Source organism: Mus pahari, chromosome 1 (genome assembly GCF_900095145.1).
Source record: "Mus pahari chromosome 1, PAHARI_EIJ_v1.1, whole genome shotgun sequence".
NCBI classification, from domain to species: Eukaryota; Metazoa; Chordata; class Mammalia; order Rodentia; family Muridae; genus Mus; species Mus pahari.
This window is the reverse complement of record NC_034590.1, coordinates 18,807,589-18,825,912: the sequence shown is the minus strand read 5'-3', so window position 1 is coordinate 18,825,912 and position 18,324 is coordinate 18,807,589. Positions and strand designations below refer to the sequence as shown.

General features: G+C 52.0%; 1 protein-coding gene across 2 annotated transcripts in view; it reads left to right on the top strand.

The window, feature by feature from the left end:
- Abcc8 (ATP binding cassette subfamily C member 8) overlaps nt 1-18,324 on the top strand; it is a 72,772-nt gene that overhangs the window by 28,505 nt on the left and 25,943 nt on the right. For both annotated transcript variants that reach the window (XM_021197796.1, XM_021197813.2), the window contains exons 9-16: nt 406-540; nt 1,034-1,196; nt 10,337-10,377; nt 11,789-11,934; nt 12,873-12,978; nt 13,126-13,242; nt 13,601-13,676; nt 14,239-14,344. In XM_021197796.1, the coding sequence (XP_021053455.1) occupies nt 406-540; nt 1,034-1,196; nt 10,337-10,377; nt 11,789-11,934; nt 12,873-12,978; nt 13,126-13,242; nt 13,601-13,676; nt 14,239-14,344 (890 nt within the window). The remainder of the gene's footprint in view (nt 1-405; nt 541-1,033; nt 1,197-10,336; nt 10,378-11,788; nt 11,935-12,872; nt 12,979-13,125; nt 13,243-13,600; nt 13,677-14,238; nt 14,345-18,324) is intronic.

The following is an 18,324-nucleotide window of genomic DNA, read 5'->3' as shown; positions in this document are numbered from 1 at the left end:
AGACCATGAATGCATAGCACCTTCTCTGTGCCTGTGCAGCTCTGCCTGGCACAGGGGCTGCAGGTTTGCCCCTTGGTTCTTGGGTAGTTTATTTCCAATGAGATGTCAGTCTCAGCAAATGAGAAATACAGTAAGTGGCGGAGTCTCAGACCCTCCTCGGAAAAGGAGACCCAGAGTGGAAGTCAGTCCTGGAGGTAGCTTTGGTAAACGCCCTTGGTTCCAGCCCAGAGCCTCAGTTGCATGTGTGCCCACAGCTTGCTCTCCCACACCTGCTTCTGTGCCCTACCCCCATCCCCAAGGCATTGTGAAAACCCAGGCACTGAGGAGCTGATGACAGGGTACTGCCGGTGCCCTCTGGCAAGGCAGTCCTGGAGCAGAGAGCTCATCCCTTGTCACCTTCTCTAGATCATTGTGGGTGTGATCCTCCTCTACTACATCCTTGGGGTCAGCGCCTTGATTGGAGCAGCTGTCATCATTCTGCTGGCTCCTGTACAGTACTTTGTGGCCACCAAGCTCTCCCAGGCACAGCGGAGCACCCTGGTGAGTGCACTAGGATATGCATGTTCTGTCTCTGCTGTTCTCCATATCTACTTCCTTGGTCCTCACCTTAGTAGCCTCCTCCCATACTCATAGTCCTCCCTACACTCACTTACAGTCCTCCCTCCCCACACATACAGTCCTCCCCACACTCCTCACAGTCCTCCCCACACAGTTCTCTCCATACTTAGTCCTTCCTATACCCACAGTCCTCCCCACACTCAGTTCTTCCCACAATCAATCCTCCCCACACTCTTAGTCCTCTCCACACTCACAGTCCTCCCTCCCCATACTCATAGTCCTCCCTACACTCACAGTCCAGTCCTCAGTTTCTATGAAATGAACTTAACAGTCTGGCCATAAACATGCCTGTGGTGACAGGAGCTGGGCAGATGGTGAGGACATGGATTTTGTGCCCTCTCCTCAGCCGAGCTAGGGGCCACAAGCGTCTCCCCTCTGCCTCTGAATCCACTCCTGCCACCACTCCTGCCCCTAGGAATATTCCAATGAGAGGCTGAAGCAGACCAACGAGATGCTCCGGGGCATCAAGCTGCTCAAACTGTATGCGTGGGAGAACATCTTCTGCTCGAGGGTGGAGATGACACGCAGGAAGGAAATGACCAGCCTCAGGGCCTTCGCTGTCTACACCTCCATCTCCAGTGAGTGCACCTGCCTGCAAGCCTAGACATCTGACATGGGTGAGGGGCAGGTCACAGAGCACGGAGGTCCCTTGACTGTCGGCAGACCCCCAGAGATTAGTGTTGTTAATAATATCCCCTCCCACTGTTTTTAAGTATGTGTGGGTATTGTGCACATGAGTGCAGGTGCCTCTGAACACTAGTGGTGTGGATCTCCCTGGAGCTGGCGTTACGGGCAGCTGTGACCTGCTTGATGTGGTTGGTAGGAACTGAATTGGGATCCTCTTCAAGTGCAGTATATACCCTTAACCATCCAGCCGTCTTGTCAGCCACTTGTGCAAATGTGCCCTGAGAGCCTGCTGTGTTGCAGGGCTCCATGAATCCACACCAGTAGGCAGGAAAGATGAGCCCTGTTCCTCACGGAGCTGGTGCCGCATTGACAGGCAACAGAGGGCGAACGAACACCAAGGGTAGCAAGGGTTTTCCGAGCCTGAAAAATGTTCAGGGTCAGAAGGAGCTGCCACTGCCCCAGGGAAGCTGTCGTCTCCCTGGGGCGTGCAGAGACACCCGTACAGAGCAGAAGCCCAGGCTTGCCTTCTCCTCTGCAGAAAACCCTGTGTCTCCTGTGTATAGAGATACACACAGGAATCGAGCGCAAAGAACCTGTCCAACGCTGAGCCAACTAGTAGCAAAGAAGTTAAAGCAGCCTGGTCGACAGAGTGAGCTCCAGGACAGCCAGGGCTACACATGTCTCGAAACCCTGTCTCGAAAAACAAATGAACAAACAAACAAACAAAAATTCATCAGAGAAAATTTACTACCAACGAGAGAGCTAGCAGGTTCAAAGCCATAAGAAAGGGCTATGGAGACGGCTCAGTGGGTGAAGTGGCCGCTGAGCCAGAGTGAAGACCTGAGTTTGAGTTAGCAGGACCCACAAAGAGCCACGCAACCACATGTGTCTATACCTGCAGGGCTCCCGTGATGATTGGGAGGGGGAGACCAGAGAATCCCTGAGCTCATGAGTCAGCTAGACGGACAGATGCAGTGGCAGACAGCAAGACACCCTGTCAGGAGCAAGAGAGAAGCTGAGAACTGACGCTAGAGACTGTCCCTTGATCTCTGCACCAGCACCAGCACGTGCACACCATACACACATGCACACAATACACACTACACATACACACACATATATATATATAGACACATGCTCACACATGCACACAAACAGAGACAGGCACACACACCATACACATATACACATACACATGCACACAAAGATGGACACACACACACACACACACACACGCATACACACACACACATTTGTGCGCTTGACCAAGCTATAACAGGAGTAGGAGATGGCTAGGAGGCTCCGAGACACAGTCAGACCTAGAACTCACTATATACCCCAAGCTGGCCTTTAACTCACAGAATTCTCCTGCATCAGCCTCCTGAATGCTGGGATTGCAGGCTTGAACCATCACACCCTGGTAACAGGGTTTCTCGTCAGGGTGCTCTGGGGTAGCGAGTTGGGGGCTGTAATGGAAGACATGATAGGACTGTCTCCTAGAGGGACTCTTTATAGGGCTATGGAGAGTAGAAATGTTAGCCCAGGTCATCTATGTGTTCTGGCATTTGTGCTACCTAGAGGGAGGTTCTGATGGGTCCAAGTGGCCACCACCATCACAAAGAAAGCTTGGCCCTGAGCACCAGGGATGGCCACAGTTCCCCACATCCACCAGGTCTAGCTATATTATTGTACCTGATACCTCAGACAGAACCAGGTCCAGTCAGCAGTGGCTAGGTCATCTACCATAAATGGCATGTGTTCACATAGGAAGGCTTAAGACCCAGTTGTCTCAGAGCAAAGCCAAGGGCACAGACAAGTTCCTGGTCTTCCCTTCATCCTCCGTGGGACGGGGCCATTAGAGCAGACATCTAGAGGAGCCAGTGTCCCAGACCCAGGCCCGCTTCTGCTTTGTCCTCATCAGCTCTGTCTGCCTCTCCAGCCTCGAGCTGGCATGTTACCATAGCCCTACCCCGAGTGATAAAGAAACCGATATGGAGGAACAAGAGTGGTGGTGGGGGGGGAGCGTTTTCCCATAGCTAGGAGACACCCTCTCCCAGCAATGCCTAGATAGTGAGGCAGGTTCCCCCATGGCTGACACAGAAAGGAGGAAGAGAAACAGCAAGGAACTCGTGGTCTGGGTCCCCAACGTTCTAGGCACAGTGGGTATCAAGGTAAAGCCAGCTGCAGTACGTGCAATTGAAGGCAGGTGGCAGTTACTGTTTCTGGGAAGCTATATTTACTTCCCAGGGCAAAAGAGCAACCTGTTTTGTGAGTGTGCAGCAGCCCGGTCCCCAGGCTAGTGCCCGGCCCTCTGAAGCCCAGCTGACAGGTGACACCTATTCCCTCAGGATCTCGGGAGATCAGCCTGGGTTTTGGGACCCAGGGTCAGTAGGATTTGAAGACTCAGAGGAGAAAGGGCCCCTGGAGCTAAGCAGGAGCTGCCCCGAGCCCTGGACCTATCCACAGGCCTAAAGGGACAAGCAGGGTACCACAGGCTGGTCCCTGGAAGAGGAGTGGGGAGGCAATGGTGTTATTATTCTAATTGTCCTTATGTATGGAGTACTACATGATAATTCATGCGTGCATACACGGTGTGATGATTATATCAGAGCAGCTAGCATTTCCATCCCTTTAAGCATTTTGTGTGTAAACGTTGATTGACATAAAATAATCATACATATTTATGAGATACAGTTGGGGTTTCAATATGTGTTCAGAATGTGCATACATCAAACCAGGTGGCTAGTGTACCCACCTCCTTACCATTGCCCCCGTTAACCTCTTCGGAGATATTCTTTAGTCGTTCAGAAAATATATAAGAAGTCATTGTGAGCTGTAGTCCCCAAACTGTGCACAAGAATGCTAGAAAAGCAAGCCAGACACAAAAGACAGCTTGGGCGAGTTCTCTCTCATGCAGGAGCTTCAAAAAGTCAGCCATGAGGCTGGGGGGATCGAGTATTAGTGAAGGACTCGCTGCAGGAGCCTGAGGGCCTGAGTTCAAATCCCAGTATCACATGTAAATCAGCAAGTGGGGCCTGTGCTTTTGAGCCCAGCGCTAGGGAGACATCAAGAGGCGGTTCCCTGAAGTGGGCTGGCCAGCCAGCCTGGCTTAGTCAGCCGGACTAAGCCAGGTCCCATGGAGAGGCCTGTCTCAACAAAAAATAAACAACAGATGCCTCTCAGGGAGCGACACCACATGCACACGTGCGCGCACGCGTGTGTGTGCACATACACACATGCACACACGTTAGTCTCAATATAGAACAATGACTGGGATCAGAGGAGACAGGAGAGTGGTGGGATAACGCAACGCACGTAAAAGCACAGCTCAGTACTCAGCAGAACTCGGAAAGTCAGCACTGTTTGCGTGGCATAGTTGCCCTTGCTTAGGGTGTCTCTTCCGAGAGGAAGTGGTTGGGTGGAGGCGTCTCCTAGCTGCAGACGCGTGCTTCGTGCTTCAAGTGGGTTCTCGCTGTCCTCTTCCTGGGCTCCTGGGCTTCTGTTTCCAGGGATCAAGGTACAGGTCATTAGGCTGAGCTAATGGGAATCTCATGTTCTCACCCGTGGCGCCAGCCATTGAGCCCGGGCAACGTGAAAGAGCCCTGGTGTTTTATCTCCAGATGGGGCCCGTCCTGGGGACGCTGGATGTGTTTCCAGGCTCGTTGTATACATACCCTGCAAGCAGGCTGTGTGGCAGACATGATTCCTTCTGACACTTTGTGATGGTTTCACTGACAGGGTCACCAAGATATCTGGTGTCTTTCCCTGGCAGCTAAAAGGCACTGGAACTCCACATTCCACCATTTGCAGAGGAGTGAGAGTTGCCAGCCAAAATGCCACCAGTTCCTCTTCAGGCCCTCGGCAGAGCTCTATCTGTGCTGAGCTTGACCGAAGCTCGAGCATGAGGCAGGGGTGGGTATGGTCTGCCGAGTCTCAGGGGACATTGGCTATGACGATCAGCAGTGGCAGTGCACATGGTAGAGCCACGAGGCCAGTCCCAGATGTCCCCATCTTCTGCGTTGTTCGTCTGGCCCTGCGGCTTCATTTCTTTCGAGCGCTTATTGACTGTCTCAGTTACCAACTGTCGCCAATGCGTCAGGCCCTGTGTTTGTCACTGGGTGAGAAGACACAGTGGTCCTAGCACTCTGGATGCCCATAAAAGTTATGAGTTGTACCCAACCTGGTCGTAGAGGTGGTGGGTGTCAGCGTGCCTTCTGGAGGTGACGCCCATGGTGGTTTCCCAAGGATAACCATGAGTTCCCCAGGTGAGGAAGAAACATCCAGGTAAAAAGGCCTCAAGGTAGCCAAAACGGTGGTGGATTCCATCCCAACCATCCTTCCTTCCCTCAGTGAGAGACCAATTCTAGAAAACTCTGTGTCATGTGTCAGGCCTCTGGGTTTACTTCTGGGACAGGAAGCCACGGAAGGAGCTTAGGTAGACTAAAGATGTGGTTGCCATCTCTGCCAATATTCTGTGCCTGTCCGGGATCCAGACAGGCAATGTGACAGTCTCAGGTTGTGTCTTGAAAATCAAAAGGCCAGAGAATCAACTCAGCCATGTGTGAGGGCTGGGGACAGCGTCCACAGGGCACAGCATAGTGACTGGCCACACTCCACACACTGCCTGTCTTACTATCCTGTACTAGGAAGCCTAAGACTTGGTTTGTCTTTGTTTATATCTTTGTCTTTTTGAGACCATTTTCTCACAAGTGGCCTGGAACTTGCAATGGAGCTGAGGACGGCCTTGAACTCTGATCCCCCTGCTTCCACCTTCAGAGTGCTCGGATTCTAGGTGTGCACCCCACACCCAGTTCCTGGTCCCCTCCTTTTCCTAGCTCTTCTCCTTCATTACCCGTCCTTCCTTGAGCCAATCGGGGCAGCCGCTGAGGGTCATTTATGTGTACCCTGGCAGGGAGGTTGGCTGAGGAGCAAGGAGAGCCCTTAGCCCTGGAGCAAAGTCAGCCCTGCTGGGAGCCTCCTTGATGTGCTTCTGTTGACTCCAGCAACCGGGTACCAGTTCCTCTCCACTCTGCTGCCTTTGCTGACAGTCAGATGGGATGGAAAATAGCCCCACACACTGCACTACAAAACACATTTCCCTTCCTGCCAGCACATCTTGCTGCTAGCACCAGGCTGAGTGTCTGCCCTCTGGCCTCCCTCTGCAGGAGGCAAAGCTGGAGTTAACCAGTGCACAAATGGCCGCTGTGCCTCCCCAGCACATGACTCCTGAAATATTTATGGTAACTTAGGAAATGAAAAGCTGCTGGTATTACGGTGTCAGACTGGTGCCCGCAAGGTCAAGCTGCGTTCTTTGGACAAAGCCAGGGGAGCCCACGAAAGGCTCTGCTCTGGCTTGGGTGGGATGTCTTCTTAGCAGTGGGAGCGAGTGGGGAAGGCTAACACGTTTGCCTGGGGACCAAGACTGCAGTGGGGGAAGGTACTGAAGAATAATTGTTGAGTGGAGTGGGTAGCTCCTAATGGATCTTTCCAATATCCTTAGCCCTGTACCATTGCAGATAGGCCTCACTTTTAGAGTGGCTTTTAAGGCCTGGACACACGAGATTGATCTTACCCTAACACACTAGGTGTGCTGATGTACACCTGCAATCCTTGTACTCGGGATGTAGAGATAAAAAGTCCAGGAGTTTGAAGTCATCTTTCGTTACACAGTGAACTCAAAGTCAACCTGAAATACATGAGACCCCGTCTCAGTCAAAACCACACACACACACACACACACACACACACACATTTACGTACACATGCTCAAACACACACAGACCATTCACACAGACACAAACACACAGACATTCACACATACATTCATTCTTACACATACGCATACATACATACATACACTCACAGATATACACATACACTCAAACTCACAGTCAAACACATACCGTTCTAATTTACTTTCTGCTACTCAAATAAATTCCATGACCAAAAGCAAAGTTGGGGGGGTGGGGGGGAGATATACTTTGCTTACACTTCCAGGTCACATTTCATCACAGCTAAAGGCAGGGCAGGAACTCCAGCAAGAGCTGGAAGCAGGAACCGTGGGGGGAAGCAGTGCTGCTTCCTAGCTTGCTGTCTGCTCATGCTCAGCTAGGCACATCTGCCTATGGATGGTGCCGCCCACAGTGGGCTGGGCCCTCTCATACAAAACATCATGGAGACAGTCTCAGAGATAAGTCTAGAGCCTTTCAGATCAACAGTTCTTCAGGGGGAGACTCCGGCTTCCGGGATAAGTTTGTGTCATGTGGACAGTGGAAGCAAATCGGGACATGTGATGTCACTCAGCCCACAGTTCATGGTTCTCACACCTAAGATTTGAAAGCTGTCGTGCTTTGTGTTTTGTTTTCGTTCTTTTGCTTTTTAACTGATCAAAGGGAATCACCCACTCTGTGCCAGAGTTAGAGTGAATTCTGATCTTCATTGTATTTCCCACCTCTTCTACCATTGTGGAACCCTGTGGAGCTGTGTGTGGGACCTCGGGTCTTCACCCCACAGCAGTTGCCTGTCCACTTGCGTGTTCCCTTCCCCCCTAGTTGTCTGTCATACTCAGAGGTCAGAGTCCCAGACCCCTAGTCTGCATCCCTGACACCCCCAAGGTGGCCACATCCCTCCCTGGGTGATGGGGTGATCTGAGAGGGGTTTGAAATACAGCGACTGGTGATGCCCCTCCCCCAGCTCCCACACCAGCCACAGGGGACTCGGCACCTCCTGTCGTGGTCATCCTTCTAGGCCAGAGAGGGAACTGGAAAGTCACATTCTCGATCTTTTCCTGCTACAACCAGCACAGCACAGAAAGTAATTCTGTCACACGCAGGCTCCACACTGCTGCATCAGCTCCAAAATGTTCATTTTTTAATTTATTTATAGCTTGTCTCATTCCTCAAAGTAGTTCAGGCATCTCTAGAAATAAAGGCAATAAAACAGAAAAATATACATATTTTAAAAATCATGACCAGGGGAAACATGCATCAGAATGCGATATCAATTATCACACGCTTTCTGCCTGCCAAGTGTCCCCCAGAGGTGCTTACCATCACTTTCTTAAGTGCCCACCCCCATTGGAAGTTCCCAGCCTGCCTCATTCTGGGTGGCTTGCCGCTACAGCTGAGCTGTGTTTTACAGTGATGGTCCTGAGGCTGCACCGTCTCGCTGAAGGTGTTGGCCTTCCTTTCCCTTGAGTGATGGCTCAGGATGAACACCCAGGATGTGGGATACAGGGTCAGAAGGTCAGAACGATTCTCACTTTGGATACACAGCTCTAGATGGCTTTTTCTGTGAGTTGTATCAATCCTTGATCTAAATTGCAGCCCCTGCTGCTGTGAGGATGGAGGGCTCTTGGATGTGGGCAGGGCTGGAAGGGAGAGGCACGGATGCTCCCGCCACCAAGTCCTTCACGTTAGTCTTATCTTGATGGACTGTAGACTGGCAGAAGAGAAGCCTGGGTCCTGAGTGTGCCTTGGAATAACTGGCTCTGACAGCCAGAGTGATGCCACTTCGGGTGTGTGGCTGTGTGGCTGACAGGCGAGGGTGCAAACCTGACAGCTATGTGTTTCCCCCAGACACCAGATAGTCGAGGTTATGCTGTGTCCTATCCCAGACCCTCAGTACCATGGGTGTAACTGGTAATGTTTCTACTCCTGAAATAAACCATAATTTAGCAGTGTGGTGCCATCATATGGGTTGATGAAGGGAAGTTGAAACATGGCTGTAGTTGACACTGGTAATGATTAAATGCCTACGAGTCTCAGAGAAAACCCACCACTACCCGGGAGGGTTCAGCCATAATAGTCGGGCATTGCCAGCTCTCGTTTCAGATTAGAAATTCAACTCAGGAGGCAAAGGCAGGTGAACCTCAGCGAGTTCAAGGCCAGCCTGATCTACAGAGCTACTCTGAGGACAGCCGGAGCTACACCCAGAAACCCTGTCTTGAAAAACCAAACCAAACAAACATTAGAACTTGCCTTCCTGCCGGCTTGATAGCTCCTCCCGGGAGCTTGTCCTCCGTCTTCCTGTCAGTGGCTGGGAGAACAACACTTGTCTCCATCTTCTGAGGAGAAGCCCTTGAGTGCAAGGACTACACGTGCCCTTCCACCAGGTTGGGATTCTCTGAAGTAGTGGCCGCGGCTCCCGGCATCTCTGTGGGAACCAGCTGCTGCAGGCTTCTTGCAGTAAGGGCACAGCCAAGCAGCGTCTAAACTTCAAAGTTTCAAAGACTTTGCTGTTTAGCAGACAGGACCATATCCAGTAGCTAAGCTTTTGGGCTTGGCTAGGGCCCCCTGCCTCCTGGTCTCTGGGCTTTAATAAGGGTAATCGAAGAACCAGCCTTCTCACCCCCCTTCCTCAGGCTCGCCCGAAGGAATGAGAGAAGGGTGGGCGAGAGCCTGAGGCCACACTTGAGTTAGTTAATTCGCGTATGTGCACACACACACACATACACACACACACACACACACACACACACACACCATGGCACACATGTGGCTTTGGAAGGACAAACGGTGGGGATCCATTCTGTCTAACCTTGTCAGCTTCAGGGATGAACTCAGGCTGTCAAGACGGGTGGCACTACCCACTAAGCTATCCCACCAGCCCCTGAGAGAATGAGGCAGGGTCCTCTACTCCAGATACAGCCTGAGCATGGAGTCCAAACCCTAGATCTAAGGAAGAGCCCCATTTGTTCCGTCAGTCTCCGGTTCCTCAGCCTGAGAGAGTTTGACATCCCTCCCAGGAGCCATAGCAGACTAGAAAGCTTCTGCATGGCTCAGGGGCGCACGGGGGCTGGGAGTACAGGCCGCAGCAGCCTTTGGGGCCCCTGAGACACAAGCTGCTCACCGCTCAGCCCTGCTGCTGGGTGCCGGTCCTCCTGTGGGATTTCCTTCACTGTCTCTTCATGGGACAGAAGTAAGAGGAACAAGAAGCCCCAGGGTGGCATGGGACAGAGCTGCAGCTGCCCTCTGCTGATGCACCCAGCAAGCTGGGCCTCCACCCAGATGCGCTACCCTGGCCGTCATGGCCACCTTCTCTCTCTCCTCTCCCTCCTCCCCTAACCTCTCCCCTTGTGCTTCCTTCGCAGTCTTCATGAACACAGCTATCCCCATTGCTGCCGTCCTCATCGTAAGTGGGCCTTTCCCCTCTACACGGGGCTGGGGAGGGGACAGACAAGTGGGGAAACATCCTGGTCCCACCCTCTTGCAGGAGGATCTCAAAAGCTGTGTCCGGGTGTGAGGGTGACTGCGGGTGTGCTCCTTCCTCACTCCACAGAGATGGGGCGCTGTCTCAGGTCCTGGGGGGTAAAGAACAGTAATTAGAGGAAGGAATAAAGCCTTCGCTTTAAAATAGCGAGTGGGGCTGGGGCTGGGGCTCCGTCGGTAGACTGCGTGGATGGTGTGCACAAAGCCCTGGGCTCCATGAGCTGGACGTGGTGGCACCTTCTGTACTCCCAGCACTGGGCAGGAGTGTCAGTTCAGAGTCACTTTTGACTACATAGTGAGTTCAAGGCCAGCCTGAGCTACATAAGACCCTGTCTCAAAAAAAAAAAAAAAAAAGTAGGAGGAGAAGGGAGAAGGAGAGAGGGGTCAGTATATTGTCTGTGGAATTTTAAAGGGGTCAGTATATTGTCTGTGGAATTTTAAAGGGGTCAGTATATTGTCTGTGGAATTTTAAAGTGGCTGTCTACTTGTTAACACATAGAAATGACACCCATCTGTTGTGGAAATTGACGGGGCCATCGGGAAGAAGAGTCAAAACAGAGGAAAAAGCCCCACGCCCACACAGCATCTTCAGGGTGTTTCTTTCTCATCCTTTTAAAAGCAGATGATATGTCATGTCTACAGAAATAGGACTGTGTCGCAAACACAGTTGTATAACCTGCTTTTTTAGATTTAGGAACATGCCACGCACAGTTCCTGTACCATGGACAGCCTAGTTGCGGAGGCAGGTCACAGGCCCTACAGCAAGGCCCGGGGATCCCTGGAGTCCCCCTGTTCCCAGTCTCCCCTCTGCTCCAAGACTGACGCTCTTTTTTTTAAAGCGATTGTTATTTCCCCTGAGGCCGGCATCCCTGAGCAGCTCTGAGTACAAGGCCGCCAGGCATGCCTGGGAATTTACTTTTCAGTGTGATTTATTGAGCTCATTCCTGGCCTGGGCTCTGGGAACTGTGCTACAGAACCAGTCAGGTAGCCAGGGACAGATCCAGGGAGGCGAGGCTGTAGCAACTATTTTTACATTTTCACCAGACTGAGGACTAGGGAGACTGAACCCAGAATTCTAAGTGGAACAGAATTCAACCCCAGGGCCCCTCCCTGATTCTTCCTGGCACAGAGGGGTGGGGCCAGAAGGGAGCCGCCCCATCCCTATCCATGGGGTGACTGAGGAAGATGGCCTGCTCTAACTGAAAGGTTCCCCATAGTCCTGATCAGCTCTCAGGCTTCCCTTCCGGAGCCTTGGGCTTTGGGTGTGTGTGTGGGGGGTGGACACGGGGACCCACACCCTGAGACACCCTGTGCCCCCTATGCTTTATCCACAGACCTTTGTGGGCCACGTCAGCTTCTTCAAAGAGTCAGACTTCTCACCCTCGGTGGCCTTTGCCTCTCTCTCTCTCTTCCACATCCTGGTCACACCGCTATTCCTGCTGTCTAGTGTGGTTCGGTCCACCGTCAAGGCCCTAGTGAGGTGAGAGAAAGACCCTAGTGAGGACATTCCAAGGGCTGTCCATCACAGGACACACCTCCCTGTGCTCTGGGCCTCTTTGAGCAGCTGTTATGGGAAAAGACTCTAATGCCTGTACAGCAGTTAGCACGATGTCTGCCTTCCCCAGGCTGTAGCCATTGTGAATAACTGCTCTTAACCCAAGTGATCTTAACACAGGCAACCTTAACTAGTTTAACTACAAGTAACCATCTTAAACAGTAAACCAACCCAAACCAAACAAAAGTACCTCCAATCCAGACTACTCCAAATGGCAGGTCAAACTTTTTTTTTAGAAAACTGTCCTGAGGACTGTAGAGTGTTGACTCAAGATAGTATAGACAAAGCTTGGGTTTCAGTTCCCATCACTGTAAAATAAATATGTGTGTGTATAAGCCTTGGTGTGGAACACTCGCCTGTAACTCCAAAACCTGGGAAGTAGAAGCAGGAGGGTAAGGAATCCGGAGCTGTCCTTGGCTACACTAGTAAGTTTGAGGCTAACCTGGGCTATAGGAGACCCTGCCTCGAAACAGAACAATACATAAAGAAAAAAGGGCAGAGGGGGGAGGGGGGACAAGATGACGTAGTGGGAAAAGACGCTTGCTGCCAAGCCTGGCGACCTGAGTTCAATTCCCAAGACCCACGTGATAGGAGAAGATCCCGCCTTAAAGTTGTCTGTAGCATGAGAGCCTCCCCAATCCTACCACACAAAATAAATGAATACATATTTAGAAAAAAAAACTGGTAACATCTGTTACCCTGTCCTGTGGAGCTGCCCACTGAGCAGCCCCCTGCCACATGGCTTTTGTAGGGAACATTTAGGACCAGGTACCCACTGAGAGCTGTTTTCTGAGCTCACACCTCCTCCTCCCCCCATCCTCTGCCTCTCAGGGGTAAAGGGTACCTCTTTGCTTCCTCTGCAGTGTGCAAAAGCTGAGTGAGTTCCTGTCCAGTGCGGAGATCCGTGAGGAACAGTGTGCCCCCCGAGAGCCCGCACCCCAAGGCCAAGCGGGCAAGTACCAGGCGGTGGTAAGTGTCCAGCCTACCCCTGCTACTCCCAAGTTTCATCTAAATCGTGAAGTTTGTGCCCACCCGCACTGGGCCCTCACATTTCCGCCCCCCCCCCAGAAGAGGGTCCTCCCAGCCCTGAAGCCCTCACCTCCTAACCACCCACAGCCCCTCAAGGTCGTGAACCGCAAGCGCCCAGCCCGGGAAGAGGTTCGGGACCTCTTGGGCCCACTGCAGAGGCTGACCCCCAGCATGGATGGAGATGCTGACAACTTCTGTGTCCAGGTGAGGAGTCCTCAAGCCAGTGTCCACACCCCCAGCCTCAGCGCCATCTTCCAAGAGAATTTTAACCCCTTCAAGACCAAGAACCTGAGGTCTGAGTCCTCTATCCAAAGGCCCCCTGTCTGGAGGACTCCTGAAGCCAAGCATAGCATTTCCACCCCACTCAGCAGGAAAACTCCCTCCTCACTCGCACAAGGGTACCTCAGACAGGGCTTACTCCCTACTGTCCGGCCGGAAGCACTCCAAGAGTTGGAAGTGATATTTATTGATCTTCATAGGGGAGGGGAGACAGGGACACGCCACACTGAAAACCCTTGCACCTCTCTCCTCTTCTGCACCATGTCGGGGATGGACAATGAAGATCATCGGAGGCTTCTTCACCTGGACCCCTGATGGAATCCCCACCCTGTCCAACATCACCATCCGTATCCCCCGAGGTATGGCTCTCCCCACCCTTCCAGATGTGCCGTCGTGTCCCAAAAGAGAGGACAAGTCAAATCAATGTTGCTAAGCACCCGCTCTCTGCTGCCTACCTGGGCACTCTGAGGTCTGAATTCTAAACAGAAACCGGCTACAGCCAAGATGAGGGTACCTTGATATCAAACTTATCTTAACAGGTGTCAGACTTGAGTGTTCTAGGAGGATCATGGAAATGGAGAGTCTGAACACAGCCGTGTTCCAGTCAAGCCGGTAGCAGAGGGTCATAGATGGGAGCTATGCTGGCACTGTGGGAGGACTACAGGAATCCCAGGAGCACTGAAGGGGGTTGGGGGGGAGGAGCAGAGGATGTCAGAAGCAGAGGACAGACCTGGGAAGCCAGGGAACACTGTCAATTCCAGAAGGAAAAACTCTGGAGCAGAGAGCCTCTCAGGGTTTCCAGAGGAGGAGGGTGGGGAGGAGGGCCTGAAGCTAAGTGTACATGTCCATCTATTCTTCTGGGTGAGAGCTGTTCAGACTCCGTCCAGCTTCCATCCCATCTATTGCCCTCCATTGCCATAGGCCAGCTGACCATGATTGTGGGGCAGGTGGGCTGCGGCAAGTCCTCGCTCCTTCTGGCCACCCTGGGGGAGATGCAGAAGGTCTCCGGGGCCGTCTTCTGGAACAGGTAACATTTGCTTCTCTCCCTCCAACCATGGCTCTCGGTGGAGGGTGTACCATTCATTTATTGAACGTCTAATTGCCTTGAGCAGACACTCGGTAGATGGCTATTGTTTTTCTTCTCCTATCATCATTCGTGTCCATTCAACCCTTGCTGTGTGATGTGTTGGGTCCTTTGCACAATTCCATGCGTGAATGAATACCAGCAGAGTGTTACTACCAATTCTCTTCCTATAGATGCGAGCTGTATTTGCCCTAATTCACACAACTAGCAAGAGGCAGAGCGGAGATTCGAACTTAGTTCTGCTCACTCTTAATTCTCATATTTCTTGGGCTATATTTTCTCTCAGCCAACATTGGTTTCAGGTTTTTCTTCAGCAAAGCAGACTGGGACCATTCAGGGTGTGTGTGTGTGTGTGTGTGTGTGTGTGTGTGTGTGTGTGTGTGTAGGGCCCAGAAGTAACCCGGGCAAACACTGCTTTCCAATGATCATGCTCTTAATTAAAGAGCCAGAACCTTAGGCTGAGTCTGTCATGGATCTATTATTCATGCCCACCTACTAAAGGGCGGTGAAAATTAGCCTCTGAGAGATGAATGTCAAATGGAATCTTTAAAAGGCAGGAGAGGGAACCCTAAGAAATGAGGAAGGTGGAGAGTTCAGAACCTGCACAGATCAGCCGCAGCCACCCCCACAAAGCCTAGCTCTGTGCCCTGCCATCGATGCAGAGGGAAAGAGGTAGTCTAGCCCCACCCCCAAGCTGGAATTCACAGCTCTTATTCAGGATAGTGGGGGAGAGGTGCAGCCAGTTCAACAGGGGGGGCCAGCTTGCCCTACAGGTTTTTGTTTTGTTTTGTTTTGTTTTTAAAGGAAATTAGTTTTCTCTTTTCTAAGGAAATGAAGATGACAGGTTTTGATAAACCTGAGCAGAGAGAATTGAACACAGGCTTTACACTCACAGTATCTTTTTTTCCAAACTGCCCCTGAATGGTGTCCCCCAGCAGAAACCATTCTCCCTCCCTGCTGTGGCCATGGGCTAGCAGGTGAGCCCTTTGGGTTCCCTGATGGGTCTTGTAGTATAGGAGCAGAATGGCCCTGCCTGCCTCCCCTCGCTGTCCTGCAGTGAGGTTCCCCAGCAGTTTTCTGGGGAGGCCCTGGAACTGGTTTGAGCTCACACCTCCGCCAGCTTTGATATCAGCAGCTCCTCAGGGCTCCGGTGAAGCCCTTGTCTTTTAGCCATGTGTCTGGGACAATCCTCCACGAACTGTGAGCTGAAGAAAGCAGTCAATGCTTATTGGGTCCCTTAGTAAGCATGACCTCACCAAAGCCAGCCATTTCATGACAGCAACAGTGGAGGCTCTGGGAATTTGGGCCACTTTCTGTCAGCGTGTTGGAACAGGACCCTCGAGTTGGCCACCTCCCTGGATCCTGTTCCTAGAAAATTAGTCTCTATACTCCATGTTGAAGGCAGTCTGGGTTCAGTTTCTCACCAGGGTAAACCTTTTCTAGAAGAGATTACAGAGTTCAAGCCCGGAGCTGCCCCTGGGGTTCCCGGGACTGTACCCCACACAGCTCACAGCTGAAATGTCTCTGAAGCTGGCTGCCCCTCCCTCTCTTCACCTTTACTCTATCCCACACCCACATCGTCACACTAGCTCCTCTGACCACCGGAGGCAGCAGATGACATTCAGCCAGTGGCCTCTCCTCCAGGGTGCTTCAGTGCTTGGAGTCTAGCTGCTGCCACTCTCCCTTTAGAAAACTCAGCCAAGGGCATGCGAAGGGCCTCTCCATGGTGGCTAAAGCTGGGTGCCTTTCACGTGCCAGGCGCTGTCCAGGACACTTCGGTGTCTCCCTCTGTCCCCTCACCCTGTTCTCCCCACCCAAACAGACGAGAAACCGAAGTGAAGCAGGTTACACCGTTCTTATCGTGGCATAAGTAGAATTTGCAGCCAAGTGGGTACCTGTGAGCCTCCACTGTGAGCTGAAAGGACCTGACAGCTTCAGGAAGAAGTAACTTCTCACCCGATGACCCAAAAGTTAGCAGCCTCTTTGCTGTGTCGCAGGTGTACACACACACACACACACACACACACACACACACACACACTTCACAGAGCCACTACATGAATCCTCAGGCTTTGCGCTCATCAAAACCCACCTCTCTCAGTGGATGTCCAGGCCCGTTTGAAGCCAGGAGGAAGGCTGAGGCACTAAGATTCATGTTCCTCAGAATCCACCTCGCTTTCCTCCATGGGCTAGCTCCCCCTAGGCATACCAGGTTACCTGTAGCCATCCCTAGACTGTGACACGTGCCTGGCTCAATTGGAGTCTTGACTTGTCCATTACCAATACATTAATTCCACCATAGTATATTGACCCCACCGGTGACGCCAGACCCTGTGCCCAGCCACAGAAAGCAATGATAAGACTTGGCTCCTTATTGGACATGGTAGTGGCACATGCCTTTAGTCCCAGCACTTGGAGGCAGAGACAGGCAGAGCTTGGTGATCTCGAGGCCAGCCTGGTTTACAGATCAGGTCTCAGGGCAGTCAAGCCTGTCTCAAAAACAAAAAAGGAAGAGCAAGAAAATCAGTGACACCAGAACACCGGAGGAGGAGGAGCTCTGTGGTCCGGGGCTGGGGGGACTCTGAGAGGCTCCTTGCAGATGGGTATGAGCTCCTCTCATGGAAAAGGCAGGGGTGGAAGAGGAAGGTACCCAGATGACGTCGCTGTACAGGCAAAGGCTTGCTGATATCAAAGTGCATGGCTCCAGGTGCCTGAAGTACCGAGTGTGTGGGATTCAGTGGCGAGGGACGGATGAAGGGAGCCTGCCATGATTAGACGCAGCAGGCATGAGAAAGACCGTGAAGTGGAAAGGCTGTAGAACTGCCTGCTCCTGATAAAGGACGATGGAGTAGGGGAAGGGACCAGGGGAGAGATCAGTTAGAAGCTCGTTAAAATGGCTCTGAGAGAGTCTAAACTGATGTGGCTCAGTTGGTCCCCTTGGTCCTGAGAAGCCCGAGGTAGCCCTGTCTCCATCTGGACACCTATCTCGAGGCAATGAGCTAAAAATCGGAGCTACGAATGTTAAATGCTTCTCGCTCCTGGGAGGCACCCCGAACCCAAGACATTGGCCCCCGAGTCTTCTGAGAAATGGTGCACTTGCAAAGTGAGCCAAGAACAAAATAGCCTTTAACCCGGAAACCCCTCCTGATCTCCTGATAGCTCCTATGACAAGCCTAAAGCCAGAGGCAAGGGCCATATCAGGGCACTTCCTTACCAAGGCCAAACCCTGGTGGCCAGGAGGCCAAAAAGAGTTCCAGGGGAGCACAGGGCCGGAGCTGGGAGATTAGGGAGGTGCAGCATCGAGAACACTCTGAGGAGATGGAGCTTGTTGGTGCAACTGCTCATTTATTCCTGCAAGGACCAAATGAGCTAAGTACGGCTGAGCAGGCAGGCAGGCAGGCAGGAGCAGATGCTCTGGGGCAAGCTGCCTGAGATGAGATTTGATCTGTGTGTTTTGGAAAATTCCATAAGCATCCTGTACCAGTTTCCCCTTTTAACCCACGGGAGCGATGAGAGGATTAACCTAGCATGAAGCAGGAGCCCTAGGAATATTATGATAAAGGCTATTATTCAGTCATGTCCCTCCTCGCCAAGAACAAAATTCCCATACTGTACCCTAGCCTCTCTCCCAGGAGAGACCACAGTAAGCTCCCCGGAGACAAGAACCACGTTTTATTTATCTCTCTGAATCCAAAGTCACTTTAGCAAATGAATTCATTTACAAATGAATGAACCAGGGACAGCTAGGGACCGTATTAATGTGTGTCTCTCCTATAAGCCTTTGCTCAAGTTGCTCCCTAACCCAGGCTTCTGCACCCGCTCTGGGGAGGAGCCAGCCCTGAGACTGCAGCCCCACATTCTGCTGTGATCAGTCTGTGTGGCTCTGGGCCCATTAAGGCTCCAGGCTGTTCTCTAAAAGCCGC